A 19296-nucleotide genomic window follows, 5' to 3' on the forward strand; every position below is an offset into this window, starting at 1 on the left:
TTACACAGCACATTTCAGACATGGAACGCAACACAAGGTGCGGTGCGTCACAGGAAAAAAACTAATACAAAACAATGAAAATAAACTGAAATATTTACTATACAACAAACATGAGGATAAAAAAACAATAATAATACAAACTGAACAACTAAAAGCACCCTAAGGAAAAACAAAGCAGAAAAGGTGTGTTTTAAGATCTCATTTAACTAGGTCCACAGTTTTGTCCCCCCTCGGGTTCTCTGGCAGGCTATTCCAGAGGCTGGGGGCATAGTAACTAAAGGCTGCCTCTCCATGGCTCTTGGTCCTAGGCTTTGGGATAGTTAAAAGGCCAGTGACAGAGGACCTGTGGGACTTACTGGGTACATAACTTAAAAGCCTGTCTGACATATTGGGGTGCCCAATCGTGGATTGATTTAAAAATCAATAGAAGAATCTTAAAATGAATTCTAAAACTCACAGGCAGTCAGTACAGAGACCTTAAAACCAGGCAGTGTGCTCTCCGTCTGGTCTTGCTCAGTACCCGTGCAGCAGCATTCTGTACGTTTGCAGTTGACCAATGGCTTTCTTGGGTGGACCAGACAGGAGAGCATTACAGTAGTCAAGCCTGCTTGTAATAAAAGCATGGATGAGTCTCTCTGTATCAGCCTGAGAGAGAAACAGACACACCTTGGCAACGTTCCTCAGTTGCTAAAAAACTATTTTGGTCACTTTCCTAACATGTGATAGAATTTACACCTAGGTTGTTTTTTTTACATGGGGTTTTATCTTTATTGCCTGTGAATGAAAATGTGCGGACAGATTATCTCGCTGTGCTTTGGCTCCAACAATATATACCTCGGCCTTGTCTTGATTTAGCTGTAGGAGGTTTTGAGCCATCCAAGTATTTAAATCACTAATAATACAGTCTAATCATTTATCTGTGGCGCTAAAATCCTCTGGTGACACAGAACTGTAAAGCTGTGTATCAGCGTAGCAGTGAAAATCAATGCTGTGCTGTCTGATAAGCTGTCAAGAAGTAACATATATAAACTGAACAGTACCGGACCAAAAATCAAACCTTGTGGAACGCCACGTGATATGTATTTTCTGAGTTATGTTGGTGACAAAGAAAACTCTCGACCGGTTAAATAGGTCCTAAACCAATTTAGAGGCCAACCCACCTCTCCAGTGTGTCCAGAAGGACATCGTGGTCAACAGTGTCGAATGCAGCACTTAAATCCAAGAGTACAAGGACAGAGAGCTGTTTGGCATCTGTGTTGGCTCTAAGATCATATGGAGAATCTAGATTTTCTTCAGAAGAGGTTTCACCATAGCTGTTTTTAGTGCAGTGGGGAAAGTGCCTTTGAACAGGGAGTGATTAATAATAGCTTGCATTTCTTCAGATATGCAATTAAACACTTTAAGGTGGTGAAATAAAAAACCAGGGAAAATAAATCCATAGAGCCTTTGCGTGGTAGGGTAGGGCACAGGTCAAACTCCTATTCAGGTCTTGTTTGACTGATACCCAGCCTAATGTTTCTTATCTCTGAAATATGCAGCAAACTCATCACATTCAGATGTGGAGGAAAGTTCACATAGGTTTGCAGGGGTAGGATTTATCAGACCAATGGTCGAGAAAAGCACTTTCGTATTATTCTGATTATTAGTGATCAAGTGAGAAAAAAGAGCCCGTCTGGCATTTCTAATGGTCTTGTTATATATGCCAAGTTGCTGTCTCAGAATATCATAATGGACCTGCAACTTCTGCCTTTCTCCACGTCATCTCTGCCTTTCACCACGTCATCTCTGCATTAGTTTCCTCACTCATCCAAGGGCCTGTCCGTTTGGATATGGCATCAATGGTTGCCCTTAATTTGCTATTAAAGTTAAACTAAATCATCACAAGAGGAAGGCAGAATAGGTGATGGAGTATTGCTCATACTCTCAAAATCTGTCACCATTGGCCTCATGGTGAAATCCGTGAGCGGTTTCCTTTCTGTCCGGGAACTGAGTTAGGAAGGACGCCTGTATCTTTGTAGTGACTGTGTATATTGATGCACCATCCAAAGTGTAATTAATAACTTCACAATGCTCAAAGGGATATTCAAATGTATGCTTTTTTATTTTTACCCTTCTACCAATAGGTTCCCTTCTTTGCGAGGCATTGAACCAGGCTTCCAGGCCTCCGTTTCTTTTTATCCAAAAATATTCCCTAGTCCTTGCCGATGACGATCCTACCCATAACTGTCATCGGCAAGGACTAGGGAGTTTAGGATAAAAAGAAACGGATTAGAGCTAAGCACAGGAAAAGTCCTAGAGGAAAAACTGGTTCAGTCTGAAGATATATTCACCTTTCAGCAGGACAATAACCTAAAATACAAGGCCAAATATACACTGGAGTTGCTCACCAAGACAACAATGAATGTTCCTGAGTGGCCTAGTTACAGTTTACTTAAATCTGCTTGAAAATCTATGGCAAGACTAGAAAATGGCTGTCTAGCAATGATCAACAACCAACTTCACAGAGCTTGAAGAATTTTTTAAAAAGATAAATGGGCTAATATTGTACAGTCCAGGTGTGCAAAGCGCTTAGAGATTTGCCCAGAAAGACTAACAGCTGTAATCACTGCCAAAGGTGATTCTAACATGTATTGACTTAGGCAGTGTGAATACTTATGTAAATTAAATATTTCTGTATTTGATTTATCAAATTTGTAAAAACATTTTCACTTTTGTCATTATGGAGTATTGTGTGTAGATGGGTGCTACTTTATTTTATTTTAATCAATTTTGAATTCAGGCTGTAACAACAAAATGTGCTATAAGTCAAGGGGTATTTATACTTTGAAGGCACTGTAGAGATAGTATGGACAGTATATGAATAGTAAAGATGTGTACAGGAGTAGTTATATAGGATGAGCCATGACTAGAATACAGTATATACATATGAAGTGGGTAAAACAGTATGTAAACATTATTAAAAGTGACCAGTGTTCAATGACTAAGGTTCAGGACAGTGTACCGGGAGGTAGCCGGCTAGTAACAGTGAATAAGGTTCAGGACAGTGTACCGGGAGGTAGCCGGCTAGTAACAGTGAATAAGGTTCAGGACAGTGTACCGGGAGGTAGCCGGCTAGTAACAGTGAATAAGGTTCAGGACAGTGTACCGGGAGGTAGCCGGCTAGTAACAGTGAATAAGGTTCAGGACAGTGTACCGGGAGGTAGCCGGCTAGTAACAGTGAATAAGGTTCAGGACAGTGTACCGGGAGGTAGCCGGCTAGTAACAGTGAATAAGGTTCAGGACAGTGTACCGGGAGGTAGCCGGCTAGTAACAGTGAATAAGGTTCAGGACAGTGTACCGGGAGGTAGCCGGCTAGTAACAGTGAATAAGGTTCAGGACAGTGTACCGGGAGGTAGCCGGCTAGTAACAGTGAATAAGGTTCAGGACAGTGTACCGGGAGGTAGCCGGCTAGTAACAGTGAATAAGGTTCAGGACAGTGTACCGGGAGGTAGCCGGCTAGTAACAGTGAATAAGGTTCAGGACAGTGTACCGGGAGGTAGCCGGCTAGTAACAGTGAATAAGGTTCAGGACAGTGTACTGGGAGGTAGCCGGCTAGTAACAGTGAATAAGGTTCAGGACAGTGTACTGGGCGTTGGCCGGCTAGTGGTGACTGTTTAACAGTCTGACGGCCTGGTGATAAAACTGTTTATCAGTCTCTTGATCCCAACTTTGATGTACATGTACTGTCCCCTCCTTAGAAATGGTAGCTAGATTAGAAATGAAAGATTTTATATAACGGTACAATGGATATGTATGAAAATACCCTCAAATAAAAAAAGATGACATTCTGTAATGTCGCCTAATATGAAACATTTTCTCAAATCCAAAATTCTGCATTATAGAGTCAAATTAAACATTTTAGCTTCACCGTCCAAATAAATACATAGGGGAGTAAGTCTGTTAGGCTACTGAAATTCTTTGCAGTTTGTTTGTTTTCAGTTTTAAAAGAAATCATCAGCCTAATGTGGGAAACCACAGAGGAGTCTCAACTTTTCTATCCTTCACTTAAACCAGGGGCGTCAAACTCAAATCGGGCCAACGAATTTGCTGGCCAGACTTTGACAGTTTGTTTTTACATATAAATGTGCATACAACTGCTACCCAAACTGGCCATTGTTTCATAAAACAAAGAAATATGCCCCTTTACAATGTCTTATAAATGTACATAGGACACTGTATATAGCATTTTAACATACATAAAATAAAGGAGATTAGCTGCAAAGGCTGCACAAGTATTAGCTTTGCATAATATACTGCGACCCTAATCAAAATGTATTTAAAGATTCAAAATAAAAACATAGCTAGGTTGTTATAACATGAACTTAAAACATGTTTTAATTGTTATTTGCAATGCATGGATCATGGTGTTCTTGAATGCAGCACTGCTGTATGGTGCGCTCAACTTCTTGCAGTTGAGTAGTCAGCCTAGGCTTCTGATCAAATGTTGCTGTAATAGGCCGACATGTTTCTCCTTCGCAATGGTGTTTTGTTGTAGGTTTGTTCTTTTGGTTATTCATTGTCAAGCTTTAGAAACCGATACCAGACCCCAACATTTTAGAAGCCTAGGACTGTGGCATGTGTCTGTGCACTTTCACTCCATGGCGAGTGAAAGCCACATTGAATTCAGGCTGTAATTTCATAAAGTAGATGACAATTTACAACTCCTTAATACTCGCGTATGCCCTAGTGTCATTTAGTAGTAATTTATACTAGCGTGTGAATCCTTTATTCACACGGAAATGAAACTTAGCTGGTAGAAGATTCGGTCAGTGTCATTAGTAATGATATAAAAAAATCCCCATTGTAAAAAATTGTTTAAGTCACATGTGTCAAACACAAGGACACATTTCTATCAGGCAGCAAGCACTGCCAACTGGCTGTGTGCCAAATGGCAGCACATTGCCACACATGCCCCTCCTCCCAGACCCACACACACTGGCTGGCTCATATGTGTGTGGGTCTGGGAGGAGGGGCATGTGTGGCAATGTGCTGCCATTTGGCACACAGCCAGTTGGCAGTGCTTGCTGCCTGATAGAAATGTGTCCTTGTGTTTGACACATGTGACTTAAACAATGGGGATTTTTACACCTGGGCAACCTCAGAGCAGGCTCAACTTGCTCAGCTCACTTGCCCCAGACTGTCTGTGTTTGTGTGTCTGTGTGTGTCTGTGCGTGCGTGTCTGTGCGTGTTCGTGCCTTGAGTCCCTCGATGCGGAAGCCCAGAGTGGTGGTGGAGCTTAGGGTCTCTCTCCACTGCATGTATCTGGTCTTGAGTACTGCCTGTAGGGCTCGCTCCTCTGCAGTGGGGGCCTCTGGGTCCACGTCCACCATCTTCTCATACATGTCCTGACGAGGCTGGGGCCTCTCCCGAGCCTTCGCCAGCTCCTCTTCCAAGTATGTCCTAACAGAGCAGACAGCTTAATATCACATACATACTCATCAGAAGCAGGGATGTACTGGAGGGTAAACGCATGTAATCACCATTTCTGCACTTTTTTTAATTTGTGAAAGTGTTTACTAACCTTTTTATTCTGTTAATTATAGTTTACCCACTTATTATTATTGCGTTCCCAGCGTTGATCAAGTCTCAGAACGCTAATATTCTAACCACGCCTGCCTCTGCGAACGAGTGTATTCATAATTCAGGTATGCTCACCTGCTCCCCCGGGATGTGCCTTGTCAGCAGCGCATTTCATTTACCACTCTGCCCAATGGCAAACTCAGGCCGAGATGTGAAACAAACTACCTCTGCCCAGACCAACGCTGGCAAGTGGCAGAGAGAGAAGCTGCTGACAATGGTCTTGCGAAATGCCGGACGTATGTAAAAAAAATTATATTTTTTACTCCCCAATTGGTAGTTACAGTCTTGTCCGTACGGTAGTTGCAACGATGGGACTCGGGAGAGGCGATGGTCGAGAGCCATGCGTCCCCAGAAACACGACCCTGCCACGTCGCACTGCTTCTTGACACACTGCTCGCTAAACCTGGAAGCCAGCCGCACCAATGTGTTGGAGGAAACACCGTACACCTTGCGCCCGGGTCAGCGTGCATGCACCCGACCCGCCACAGGAGTCGCCAGGACATCCCAACCGGACAAACCCTCCCCTAACATGGACAATACTGGGCCAATTGTGCGCGGTCTCCTGGTTGCAGCCGGCTGCGACACAGCCCGAGATCGAACCCGGGTCTGTAGTGACACCTCAAGCACCTTAAGCCTCCCGAGTAGCGCAGTGGTCTAAGGCAATTTTTTTAACGTCCCTTGACTCCTGCCGTGTCAACAGACATCCCCCAAACAAACAAAAAACCTGACTCTCAGGGAATGAGTGTACAATTGGTAAATAGTCGCTGATATTTCAGTCAGACGGCTAGCTAACGGTGACCTGGCTACTGTTAACCAGATAGCTCACTGTACAACTAGCTGGCTAGAAGGATGAAGTTAAACGGAGCCTGACCTCAGCAGGAGCAGTTGACAGAAATTAAGCTAGCTATAATCTTTAAAAAAGGCTACTATAAATTCTCACAAAATAACTTTTCTTTACAGAGAGTAGTGAGAAAGCCAGTGGCAAGCTGCAATGCAGGGGGCAAAGGAGTTACACAGAGAGAGGAAGCAAGCAGAAAGAGAGGTTATTGCAGTGGTTCCCAAACTTGGGGTCAGGGACCCATGTGGGTCCCCTGAGAGAATCTGTAATCTTATCAAACACATTAATAACTTGTTTCTCTTTAAATGGGTTTAGTGATCTACATTTTATAGTCAACTAAGGGCCTATACACTGGTGCACTTTACAATACAGAAAACTGAGTTGCAGTGCAGCTCACATGAGATACTAAGAAAATCTATTAAAAAAAAAAACATCTCCACATCCTATTTTTCTGGACTGTTCTAGTGTCCAGTTCAAATTAACTCATTTGGGAGGGTGACCTGATGTGCATTTTGCGTCATTTTTTACTACCAAAAATTACATTAGGCCTTCCCTATAGACAATGAAAATGCAATCAAACAATAGTTACAGTGCATTCGGAAAGTATTCAGACACCTTCACTTTTTCCACATTTTGTTACATTACAGCCTTATTCTAAAATTGATTCAATTGTCGTCCCCCCCCCCCCATCAATCTACACACAATACCCAATAACGACAAAGCAGAAACTGGTTTAGACAAATTTACAAATTAAAAAAAATATCACATTTACATGAGTATTCAGATATTCAGACCCTTTACTCAGTACTTTGTTGAAGCATCTTCGGCAGCGATTACAGCCTCGAGTCTTCTTGGGTATGAAGCTACAATCTTGGCACACCTGTATTTGGAGAGTTTCTCCCATTCTTCTCTGCAGATCCTCTCAAGCTCGGTCAGGTTGGATGGGGAGCGTCGCTGTACAGCTATTTTCATGTCTCTCCAGAGATGTTCGATTGGGTTCTATTCCGGGCTCTGGCTGGGCCACTCAAGTACATTCAGAGACTTGTCCCGAAGCCACTCCTGCATTGTCTTGGCTGTGTGCTCAGGGTCGTTGTCCTGTTGGAAGGTGAACCTTCACTCCAGTCTGAGGTCCTGAGCACTCTGGAGCAGGTTTTCATTAAGGATCTCTGTACATTCATTTTTCCCATTCAGGCTAAAGAGCTCAATTTTGGTTTCATCAAACCAGAGAATCTGGTTTCTCAGTCCTTCAGGCAAACTCCAAGCGGGCTATCATGTGCCTTTTACTGAAGAGTGGCTTGTCTGGCCACTCTACCATAAGGCCTGATTGGTGGAGTGCTGCAGAGATGGTTGTCCTTCTGAAAGGTTCTCCATCTCCACAGAGGAGCTCTGTCAGAGTGACCATCGGGTTCTTGGTCACCTGGCTGACCAAGGACCTTCTCTCTTCCAAACTTCCTTCATTTAAGAATGGAGGCCACTGTGTTCCTGGGGACCTTAAATGCTGCTGACATTTTTTTGTACCTTTCTCCAGATTTGTGCCAACACAATCCTGTTTCGGGAACTCTACGGACAATTCCTTCAACCTCATGGCTCGGTTTTTGCTCTGTCTGACATGCACTGTCAACTGTGGGACCTGTGTGTGTGCCTTTCCTAATCATGTCCAATCAACTGAATTTACCACAGGTGGACTCCAATCAAGTTGTAGAAACATCTCAAGGATGATCAACGGAAACAGGATGCACCGGAGCTCAATTTCGAGTCTCATAGCAACGGGTCTGAAAACTTAAATAAATAAGGTATCTGGGTTTTTTTGCAAACATTTCCAGCCCCCAGTGTCTCTAAATCACAGTCTCACTCACCGGGTGCCCATCTTGCAATCCATGATTGCAGGGGAGTTGAAGTGTGTGAGCAGGTCGTCCATCATGTTGTAGTCCTGCTCGGCCCGCTGCACCACTCCATGGTAGCCTGGCACAAAGGGTCTCAGAGAGTCCTCCATTAGCCTCTGCAGGCACTTTTGCTCTCCCTCAGTGTAGCGCTTCAGCAGCATCCCATAGTCCCCTGCATGGAAGCTCCCTGGACCACCAGCCACGAGAGGGCAAAGGGGGGGGGGGGGGGGGGGGGCATGTTATACTCTCAAAACACATTAGTACTACACAGCCATCTTCTATTAGCAGTAAGCCAGCAAGAAAGACTAACTTCACTATACAGAAAGGCAGAAGTCAGCTCCCGAGTGGCGCAGCAATCTAAGGCACTGCATCTCAGTGCTAGAGGCGTCACTAAAGAGCCTGGTTCGATCCCGGACTGTATCACAACCTGCCATGATCGGGAGTCCCATAGGGCGGCGCACAACTGGCCCAGCGTCATCCGGGTTAGGGGAGGGTTTGGCCGGGGTAGGCCGTCATTGTAAAATAAGAATTTGTTCTTAACTGACTTGCCTAGTTAAATAATGGTTAAAATTAAGTTGATCAATTAAAGAAAAAGTCAGACAGAAAGAACCAACCTGCATGTCCGACTACTTGCACCCAGGGCTGTGGCTTCTTGGGGGGCACTGAGAGGGGAGACGAGGTCCCTGTGCTTCTGGGTTTCTTCCATGTGACACTCTGCATGGGGAGAGCAATCAATCGTGCAATTACACCTCATGACTTAGTGTACAGTACAACACCTCTAGCTTACATTCACTCCTGTCTGTCCTCCCCCTACTGAGAGACACTGTCATGAGAGCGACAACCTCAAACTCCATCACACAACTTTCTGACCTATGGCCGAGCGTCTCTATGGAAACAACCATTGGCCACCAGACTGAGCCAAGACATGTAGGAGGGGTTGGGCTGGGATCTTGTGTAACAGCTGCACACATTCAATAATTTACAGGCTGCTGGACTTGTTTTGTTGAAAGCTGTGATGAACTTGAGAAAAGTCTGGACCACAACACACATTAAAGTACCCCAGTGAGTATGTGCAGAGTCATTCACAGATAGACAAACAGGACAGAACGGCCAACGCTGTTTCTGTCTGAATGTTCCGAGAGCGTCACTTTTTCCTCCATGGCCGTTGCTAAGTGATAATTGAGGCTTCCGCGTTGGGCTGTTTATTTCTCATGGTTTTCAAAACCTATGAAGATGTCCAGCGAAAGCAGACATGCAATTTGTTGACACCACAACAGACTTGGAATAACATAATCCTAAACGCTAATCAATAAAACCATCTGTTAAATTCGCTGTTATTTTTTGCTTCTTTACAGCAGGTCACTTCATAGGGAATTGTCAGCAGCACTCTGGCATTGTTTACATCAAAGATTTTTATGTATATATATTATATATATTTTTTTTTTTATTAAAAGGTGCTAACATGTCTCTCTCTTTTATTAAGTTTCTATTCTTCTGCTCTATGTCTCTGTAGTTTGACAATACTCTAAACGTGTCCCCTGGAAATATGTACAGATGAGGATCTGTGGAAATACTTGCCCAACCTGTTCTCTATGTATGCAGTGGCCTGCAGCTACACCTGAAACTAAACATTACAAAACCCCCTGGCAAGGAGAGGCTACACCGCAAGTTGAGTTGAACAAACCTTATTGTACTTCAAACCTTAGTTGCCTAGACTACATGTTTACCATATAAATACAATGAGATTTCAAAGAAGGACTGTCCCATCTTTGTCCAGTCTCTAATATTATCCATACAGTCTAATACTCTAATGCCCTAAAAGGCCTACTAGCATGACAAAACCAAAGATGTGTTATAACAAGACAGACCACAGCCTGTCATTCCCAATAGGAACAAATTAGTCAGTGGGCAGAACAAGCAAGTAGGAAGGCAGAGCCAAGCACGAGCTAGCAAGAGCCTATTGGCGCCTACTCTGAAGTGAACAGTAACTCAATTCGCCCTTGCGCTTCTTCTAAACAAAGCAATTTTACATTTTTGGGGCAAAGGGTAAAATCTACAAACTTACTCTGTTCTTAACAGATTATAGTTTGGGGAACAGAAAACTGAGATCAAACGTTTCATCAATGAGAAAATGAGAATAATGTCAGCTAAAATCCATCTCACGCCATCTTCTCCCACTGCTGCCACTGGGCTTCCTCTCATCACTATATGTGGTAGTGAGTGGAAACGCCAATCGGATGCTTCACACTTATACATCCAGTGAAATATCTGGCTCATTGTTCTTCTTTTTTACCCCTTTTTCTCCCGAATTTCGTGATACCAAATTGGAAGTTACAGTCTTGTCCCGTCGCTGCAACTCCCGTACAGACTCGGGAGAGGCAAAAGTCGAGAGCCATGCATCCCCTGAAACGCCACACTGCTTCTTGACACTGCTCGCTTAACCCGGAAGCCAGCCGCACCAATGTGTCGGAGGAAACACTGTACAACCGGCGACCGAAGTCAGCATGCATGCGCCCAGCCCACCACAAGGAGTCGCTAGCTGGGACAAGGACATCCCGGCCAGCCAAACCCTACCCTAACCTAGACGATGCTGGGTCAATTGTGCGCCGCCTCATGGGTCTCCCGGTCGCGGCAGGCTGCGACACAGCCTGGGGTCGAACCCGGGTCTGTAGTGATGCCTCTAGCAATGCCTTAGAACGCTGCTCCACTCGGGAGGCCCGTGGCTCCTTGTTCTGTGATAAACCTATCCTATCCCCAGCTCAGCCTATACAGTCTCAGGCTTTGAGCCTCTGTCTGTGTATAGAGGGATGAGGAGAGGGGGTAGGGAGAGTGGGCACCTAGGATACAAGTGTTTACAGTTTCTGTGTCAGTGTTTACAGATCCACCCAGCACTAGTGCTTCCACAGCAGTAAAAAAAAAGCATAAGATGTACAGGCATCATGACAGATGGAAATTTACTGGGACTTCAGAAGTCACACTTTGCCCTAATTTCAATCAGTTCAGATTAAACTAAGCAGAACTGTTGAACCAAAACCAGTTCTAATCATACAATCAAAGATGTTTTGGTATGATATATTCTAATGACACATGCATCTTCCTGAGCAGAACGTTACATAGACTCATGCCGATTGGTCCAATCATATTGCAGCTGATAGAGCATTATAATCATTATCATGACCGCCTACACTCACCCGGGGGACCTCATCAGGACAGCCTACACTCACCCGGGGGACCTCATCAGGACAGCCTACACTCACCCGGGGGACCTCATCATGACCGCCTACTCACCCGGGGGACCTCATCATGACCGCCTACTCACCCGGGGGACCTCATCATGACCGCCTACACTCACCCGGGGGACCTCATCAGGACAGCCGCGGTCGTCCTCATTTTCTTCAAAAGACGAGGCTGGTGACAACACAGACGAGGCGTTTGACAGTTTTCTGAGGAGAAGAGACGCGGGGGAGCCTCCGAACCCACTGTCCGAGCAAATCGACTCCTCGTCGGGATGAGATCCAACCGAGAGTCCGCTAATCCTCATGGCCTCCAATTCAATTCGGCTCGATTCACATGTGACCACCAGTTGTGTAACATTTTCGTGTACGGTTTCGCAATGTGAGGGGAAATCAGCAGCATGTTTTGTGGAGTCTGTCTTCCCGTTCGCCGACAACACTAGCTCCTCCGACGCGTTTGAGCAACTGTGGTTCATATCCCCCTTGCTCCTCGGGCTCGAACTGTGGTCACTGGAGTTTTAGTCATCCTCATCAGAATTTTTGTGGTGAATGAGTGCAGCCTCACCTGATTTTGCTGCTGCGGAGGTTAGTTAGCTAGTCCAAACGAAAATAGGGAGCCACGCCCACCGTACGTTTCATCTTGGATTGAAGCAATAATTGAACGGACAATACCCTGGTTGATCTCCGCAACTTGATGCACCTTTTTAACCGTTCAAACCAGTTTAACCACCAACGCAGCCAATAGCTAGTTACATTACCGTTTGCACGTGCGATAATGCAGATATGCCAGTCTCCGAGAAGTTTAAATTTCTAACGACATTCACCAAATCACGACCAAATATTTTCAACCAGGTGCTTGCAATAATACTTCGTCGCCACATGGGGGGGCTAGAATTGCATTAGCTATTGTTAACCCCACCCCTAAACGACAATGATTTATTGTCCGTTAATCAATATGTATATGTAAATCATCGAGGAGTAGCTGTAGCAAAGACAGTACAGTATGAAGATGGGCATAAATTGCTTTTCCAATAGAAATCCCTGATCACGCCATTGCAACGTTGGCTAGCTAAACTCATGGGCAGAAAGAAGGTCATCGGTTATAACGGTCGCCTTGCGCCGCACTGTGCGTGTGCACGCCATCGATAGTTGTTTTTGACGAAAATGAACGTGTCAATTTGTCACTTTCATGAGGTTGGAGTAGTAATATGTTCAACTACTTAAGACATTTGCTCGAATCTAGGTTGTGCCTTAAGATTTCGAAAAAATTAACAACTAAGGGAGAATGTTTCACTTCTCCCATTGATTTGTTAAACCCCAAATCGTTTTTCATTTTCGTCAAAAAAACTAGATATATCGAAAGAGTGCCTCTGATTTGACGGTTTGCACATGCGCAGTTCGGCGCGAGATGACGTAAGACCGTAATACATGTTTCTACGCATACGCTAAACGAACCCACCTCGCCTACAAGTGTGATCGGGGGATTTCTATTGGAGAAGCAATTTTAGCACAGACATAAAGGGAAACCCAAAGAGAAGTCACAGGGGCTATAAACTGAAACATCCGTTTAGAACGTTTTCTTACCACCAAATATGGTAGTGAGAGGAAGTCCAGTCGCGTGTAGTTGAGAGGGTGAAACTGGGCCGAGATTCTGCTAATTTTCTCATCGATGAAACATCGGATCTCAATAACTGTTCTGTTCACAAAACTAAAATCTGTTACGAACACAGCTACATTTTATATACATGACGCTTTGCCAAAGTTTTTAAAACGGAAATATGATCATAATGCTACAACGCGCCAATAGGATCTCGCTAACTCATGCTTGGCTTTGCCCACCTCCATGCTTGTTCTGCCCACTATGCTCAATTTGCTCTTATTCGAAACGACACAGATCAACTATCTTGGGTTAGTATATATTTGGTTACAATATAAAGTATTTAGCAAGTGCTACACAATCACAACATTTTGCTAGCATAACTATGACCCATTGAAAGAGATTGAATGTGTCAAGTTGTGATTTGATCCTTTTAAGGCCAGGCAGGAAACCCCAATAGGGATTTTTTTCTCTCTCAATCATATCACAAACTTGTCCCAGTTGAATGTAGACACAAGTATAACACTTTTTTGGATAATATTTCAGAAAATGTTTATTAAAATATGCAAATGAGGCAATCTCATTAAATATGTGCACATTTGTACACAACACAACTGCATTTTTCTGGACACTGGATGAAGTCAGCCTAACTATTTTTGTTTCATTTTGTTAAGACACTCCAGGACCGGACTTGTCCAGCACAGATTGTGGATACACGTTTCCCCCCATATAAATTTGGTAAAAGCAGATGCTTCTGAAGCTGAGAAAATGAGTTGGCGTGTGGGAAGTCTGACTTTCGGGAAATGGCAGTTAAAGACAAGTACACTGAATTATGACTACCAAACAGCAAAAGCTTATGTAGACACATCCTCATTTCTTCAAAGTAAGTTACTAAATGTAGTCCAGTTTGTAAATTCTCTATGAAATGGACTTTGAAATTGTGTAATTCAACATAGTGAGCTTTGAATGTATTGATGCATGTCCATTTTTAAAGTGGTTAGAATTCATAAAACTGGTGACAGTAGTATGATAATCTAAAGAAAATATACATTAAGTTTTTTACATTTTGAAAATACTAATATTAATGTAACAAAATACCAACAAATCCCAAAACTGATAGGTACATTTAATTTCAGCCTCTGGTACAGGGCTTTAATTCTGATAGATGGTGTTTTAGGTAAGTGGAAAGCATCTTACATTTTATTAGCAGCGGAGGTAAAATCTAAAAACAGCACAAAACGCCTCTCAGCTCTCTCCACTATTCTCATCCTCCTACAGTAGTGCAGATGGAAGCAGCTGTTCCTACGGCCCAGTTGCTCAACCCGGAGAGGAAGGGTCCAGGCCGGGTAGGTTAGCTATTAATTCATGAGACTCAGTCAGCTGTAGTGGAGCTGCAGCCCTTTGAGTAAAGCCCTAGGGAGGAACCTTCAGCCCACCCAACCAACTAACTCTACTGCAGAGGGGGAGGACACAGTGCACTCACTCACACCACATTACTGAGAGACAAAGCTGCTGCAGTGATTATTAATAGAGAAGATATGTCTAGTAAAAGTAGAAAAAAATACAAAGATTTTGGCTAAATACCTATTAGAAAATTAATGGCACAAAAACAAAGCAATAAATCCTCATGCAGCATTTGGTGAAAATCCATCTCTGATCCAATGGGCCAAAACACCTTAACAGACACTCAGCATTACCCCCATCATCAAGTCATAACACACAGCTAGAGAGGAAGTAATGATAATAGAACATGGGTGGACATTTCAATAAAATTAAATGAGAAACTAGATTTAATTTATATATAAAAACATTTTTCAAAAAAAGATACTTCTCACCAAAAGCAACCACCCCCCCAGAATGTTTCAAATAAAGTTATATTTACAGACTAAAACATCTGAAATCACATTCATCAATCACTCGTTAAAAAAGGGGGGGGGGGGAATGGGGTATTACGGTCACATCAACAGACACAATGCATAAGTTATAAAACCAGTCATGCCTCAGTTCTAGTTCAATACACTAACAGTGGCTTAACAGCCTTCACAGTGGTATCTTTATCCACAGATCAGGCACCGTCTCACAGAGGGTGACAAAATAAGCAGTGTGTGCATCCATCTGTGTTTGCACTTGCAAAAGCCTATCAGCTGATAATGTGTGCTAAAATATCACAGTGTAGTGCAGTGATCTTGTTTAGTCACAGTGTCGACTAGTAATGTCGAATAGTAGTAGTCCTTGGTCTAAGTTTGCAGCACAGGGAAGTCTTAGAACAAATTTTTCCTGCCTAGGGTTTAGTGTCCCGTGTCCAGGTCCCTCATGTAGTCCTGTAGGGCCTGCAGCCGGGCATCGATCTCTGACAGGTCAGCCCCATCTATGGAGCCTTCTGGGTAAAGGACAAGCAATGCACAGATAATGGTAAATCATTGGTTTCAGCAAGGTTCTCACACAGAATGTGTCACCAGGGCTCATATTAAAAGTACATTCATTTTTTTTTAGCTAACTGACTCTGATTAAACTTTAGATTGAAGAGTAGGCATTGATTGGTTACCTTTGTCTGATCGTACCCTGTGTGTGGGAGTGCTACAATGGGGCTTCCTGGTCAAATGTCTTCCTCTGGGCTACAAAAATAAATAACTGTCACTCAACACAAAGATGTTAAATCAAGGTCTATCACAAGCTGTAAAAAATAACATACCACACTCACCATGGTTGGACCATTGTAGGTCTGCTTCCTTCCTCTGAAACACAGAACAAAATGAGGAACTGTCTGAGACACACAGTAAAGCAACAGAACATCTCTCACTTACTTAAACAAACCCCATTTGGACTGTAATACCAAGTGATATAGCATGGTAAAGCATAAATTACCTGATTGTCAACTCATCCAACTCCACCAATGAATTCTCAGAGGACTGTCTGCTTCTCATACTCTCAATTGATAAGCTCCTCCCTCTGCTCCCACTGCCTGCCCTGGTCAGCTGGGGATAAGCCTCCCTGGACCGAGACCGCCCCCTCTCTAGGCCCCTCTCCAGAACAGGTGACGCTAACATTTCTCTTCTGACCTTTCTCTGGCTGACGGAGAGAGAGAACACAGGAGGCCAAGTTAAGTCATGATTACAGGGAACGTTTCACTCAGTATTGGTTTTCCTATTAGCATAAGATAAAATGGGTTGCCATTTGAAATCCTTGAGCATTTCAACACATGAAAATCACTATACCAGTGTCTCACATGCAAAATACACTGTTATAATTGGCAGAAGCTTGCACTGCAGATACAGTTATGACAGTGAAATGGATAGAGGGAGATGAGACTGACTTTTTGAGTTCCGCCTCTCTCAGTCGGCGCTGTCTGTCCTGGATATATGCAGTGGGGTCAAAGCGTGGCGTCCGCGAACCTGAAAACAGGAACGACAGGATTGGCTGGGAGCTCATACTTAAAGGGAAAATCCACTCAAACTATATTTTGTTACCAAAAGATTTTGAGTGGATTTTTCATTGAAGATAGCAGATCAAGCAGTTAATCAAGCCCTGTTAGCTTTACTCAGACTTGGTGGTGTCAACTTTAATTGTATCCTTTTCATTACCAAATTTACACCAAGTCAAAACAATCAATGCAATGAAGCTGAATTACCAGTCAACTCCAAACTCCTATAGAGACAGAAAAAACAAGATACCTGTGGGAGAAGGTGAGGGTCTGGCAACATACGAGCGGGGCCCTGAGGAGTCTGCCCTCTGGCCTTCTGACCTCCGACCCCTCTCTTCTGTCCTCTCTCTGGACCCTGAGTGAGCCCGAACTACAACACGTCCCAAACTACGTTCCCGGGACAGTGAACGCCTGATCTCCCCATCACCCCGCGAGGCACTGCACCCAGAAAGGGCAGGGGTCACCCCACTGGTCACCCTACTAAAAACAGACACACATAGTATACAACATTAGCCACAGGGAGAGTATTGTAAGGAGTGAGTAAGTAGGTGGGAGTGAGTGAGTGAAAGTGAAAGAGAGAAAGAAAAAGTAAAGACATACATGCTTAGATTGACTAACCCTCGTCTTAGCAACGCCAGTTCATTGGTCAAACTCTTAACGCGAATCCGTAGAGCTCGCTCCGATGCCCTTAGCTCCTCCAACTAGGAGAGACAGGAAACGTCAGAATTAGCCTACCAGCTGAACAATGGAATCAGCTCCAAGCAATCCTACTTATAATGGCGCAAAAATGTCTACTTCCAAGTGTTGACATGCACACAATACATTTGTTTGATATGCAGGAATCTATGTTACTACATTATTTGCATCAACTGTAGGCCAGGCATTCTAAATTATTCAAAGTTATAAAAGTTACAGAGTACATGCTTATTTGAAATATGATGCAAACAAGGACCAACCTGCTCCAGTAGGAGGCGCTGCTCCTGGCCCCTCTTGCTGGCTGAGCGCTGACTCTTGGCCCTCTCTCTGAGGAGCTGGTCCTCTAAACTCCTGACCACCTCTCTCAGCCCCCGAGCCCCTCCTCCAGGGGTGGAAGCAGACCTCACTAACTGCAGACGCTCCAGAGCCTTGGCCAGAGCCTCTTTCTCCTCTCTGACCAACGTGAGTCTAACAACAGACAGAACAGTCAGGGCCCTTAACCTCTGACCTGAAGAAAACAACACAGACTGTCCTGATTAATACAGTGTAACAAATCATAACTTACTCTGCCCGTAGCCGGCGTATCTCTGGCTCTGCTGGTTTGTGACCTGCATGGTTGGCCAGGGCGTTTAGCTCAGTCTTCAGGGCTCTGATGTCCTTCTGCAGGGCGGCAGGGTCAGGCTTGCCATGGTAGGGCAGGGGCAGGGGGTAGTGGATTCTATAGGGAAAGGTTAACATGGCAATTTCGCAGTTGTACATTTCAAGCAGAGTTTGAGTCAAGCTTATGGTAGTGATATCACTAAAAAGAGAGACAAACCTGTCAAATTCCACAGTGTAGATAAGAATTAGATATCTTTTGGCACTGAGGTTAGGAGATTGCTGTTGGGCTCGGGGACGACCAACGACTCCAGCCTTCCGGTTCCGCAAGAGCTCCAGGTCAGCATAGGTCAAGAGGTCAAGGGTAACAGACTCACTAGTCTGAAGAAAAAGCATGCACCATAATCAGAAGTGTGGGTATAATTTGTGGAACGTTCCAACAGGAATCTGTTGAAAAAACGTCGTAAATAACAAGGCTCCCAACAAACAACGCATATAAAGTTGTATAGCGGCAGAATAAGATACCGGGTAGGGCGTGGGCAATTTAATTACTTTTTTCACTCCCAACGTTTATCCCGAAAAATGTCTGTCCTCACTCTGGTAGCCGATGGACAAACATCAAGAATAAGCTACGTGGTGAGAGTATGCCTATTCGGCAGCTAGTTAGCTAGGTGAATTTTGTTGGCAACCTTGTACTTTACAAAGTTTTTGGAACCGATTCCTGTTGGAACGTTCCACAAATTATACTCACCCTAGTCAGAACACTTTTAGACATGTTTTAACTTCCTTTACTGCCTCGCAGACTCACCTTACTAACAGCAGATTCCAACATGCTGCAGAAGATGGGAAACTGCTTGAAGTTGCCTGTTTTGCGAGTTAGGTCTTCGATGTCTGGGACACAATGAAAACATTATAATAATAAATAGTAATGTCTATAATATCCATGGAAATGAACTATGTCATTTCACAATGCTTCACTTACATGCTGGGTCAAACCCTCCCCTCCACTGGTCAGCTGTCATTGCATCAGAGATCTCGACTATTAGCAATCCTTCTTTTAGTTCTATCTTCACAGCAAACTCCACTCCTCGGAATGTAATGTCCTCCTGCACCACTGAGCCCGCCTCCATCTCTCTGCATTGGTCGCAATGTCCACAGACCTAAGTTACAAGAAATAGACAGTCCATCAATCACATCTTAGACATGCACACCACAGCCATCAATGTCGACAAAACTAAATGTAGGCCTAGTAAGTACTGAGTAACTAACTTGAGCTATAATCAGTGCGCTTCAGGTACTGAAACCACAGATGAAGATAAGAGTCTCTTTGCATTAACGTTAACTAGTTTAGCCGGCCAGAACTTAGCTAGCCAACAACATCTGGTTAGCTACACACAAGCTAGCGATATGGC

General features: G+C 44.0%; 2 protein-coding genes across 2 annotated transcripts in view; both read right to left on the bottom strand.

The window, feature by feature from the left end:
* itpkca (inositol-trisphosphate 3-kinase Ca) overlaps positions 1–12404 on the bottom strand; it is a 31406-nt gene extending 19002 nt beyond the window's left edge. The window contains exons 1-4 of the mRNA XM_039005629.1: positions 11693–12404; positions 8955–9054; positions 8314–8527; positions 5235–5439 (exon numbers count right to left, since the gene is read on the bottom strand). Coding sequence (XP_038861557.1) covers positions 5235–5439; positions 8314–8527; positions 8955–9054; positions 11693–12049 — 876 coding nt within the window. The 5' untranslated portion in view covers positions 12050–12404. The remainder of the gene's footprint in view (positions 1–5234; positions 5440–8313; positions 8528–8954; positions 9055–11692) is intronic.
* Positions 12405–15086: 2682 nt separating this feature from the next.
* Positions 15087–19035, bottom strand: LOC120056560 (centrosomal protein CCDC61-like). Its single transcript, XM_039004742.1, has 12 exons — positions 18867–19035; positions 18693–18775; positions 18105–18265; positions 17853–18005; positions 17548–17755; positions 17210–17292; positions 16842–17059; positions 16454–16562; positions 16036–16242; positions 15872–15905; positions 15716–15785; positions 15087–15550 (listed from the first exon to the last, which is right to left on the bottom strand). The coding sequence occupies exons 1-12, from the start codon at positions 19012–19014 to the stop codon at positions 15459–15461; spliced, it is 1566 nt and encodes a 521-aa protein (XP_038860670.1). The 5' UTR covers positions 19015–19035; the 3' UTR covers positions 15087–15458.
* Positions 19036–19296: the final 261 nt, after the last annotated feature.

The sequence above is a fragment of the Salvelinus namaycush genome, chromosome 12, assembly GCF_016432855.1.
Source record: "Salvelinus namaycush isolate Seneca chromosome 12, SaNama_1.0, whole genome shotgun sequence".
NCBI lineage: Eukaryota > Metazoa > Chordata > Actinopteri > Salmoniformes > Salmonidae > Salvelinus > Salvelinus namaycush.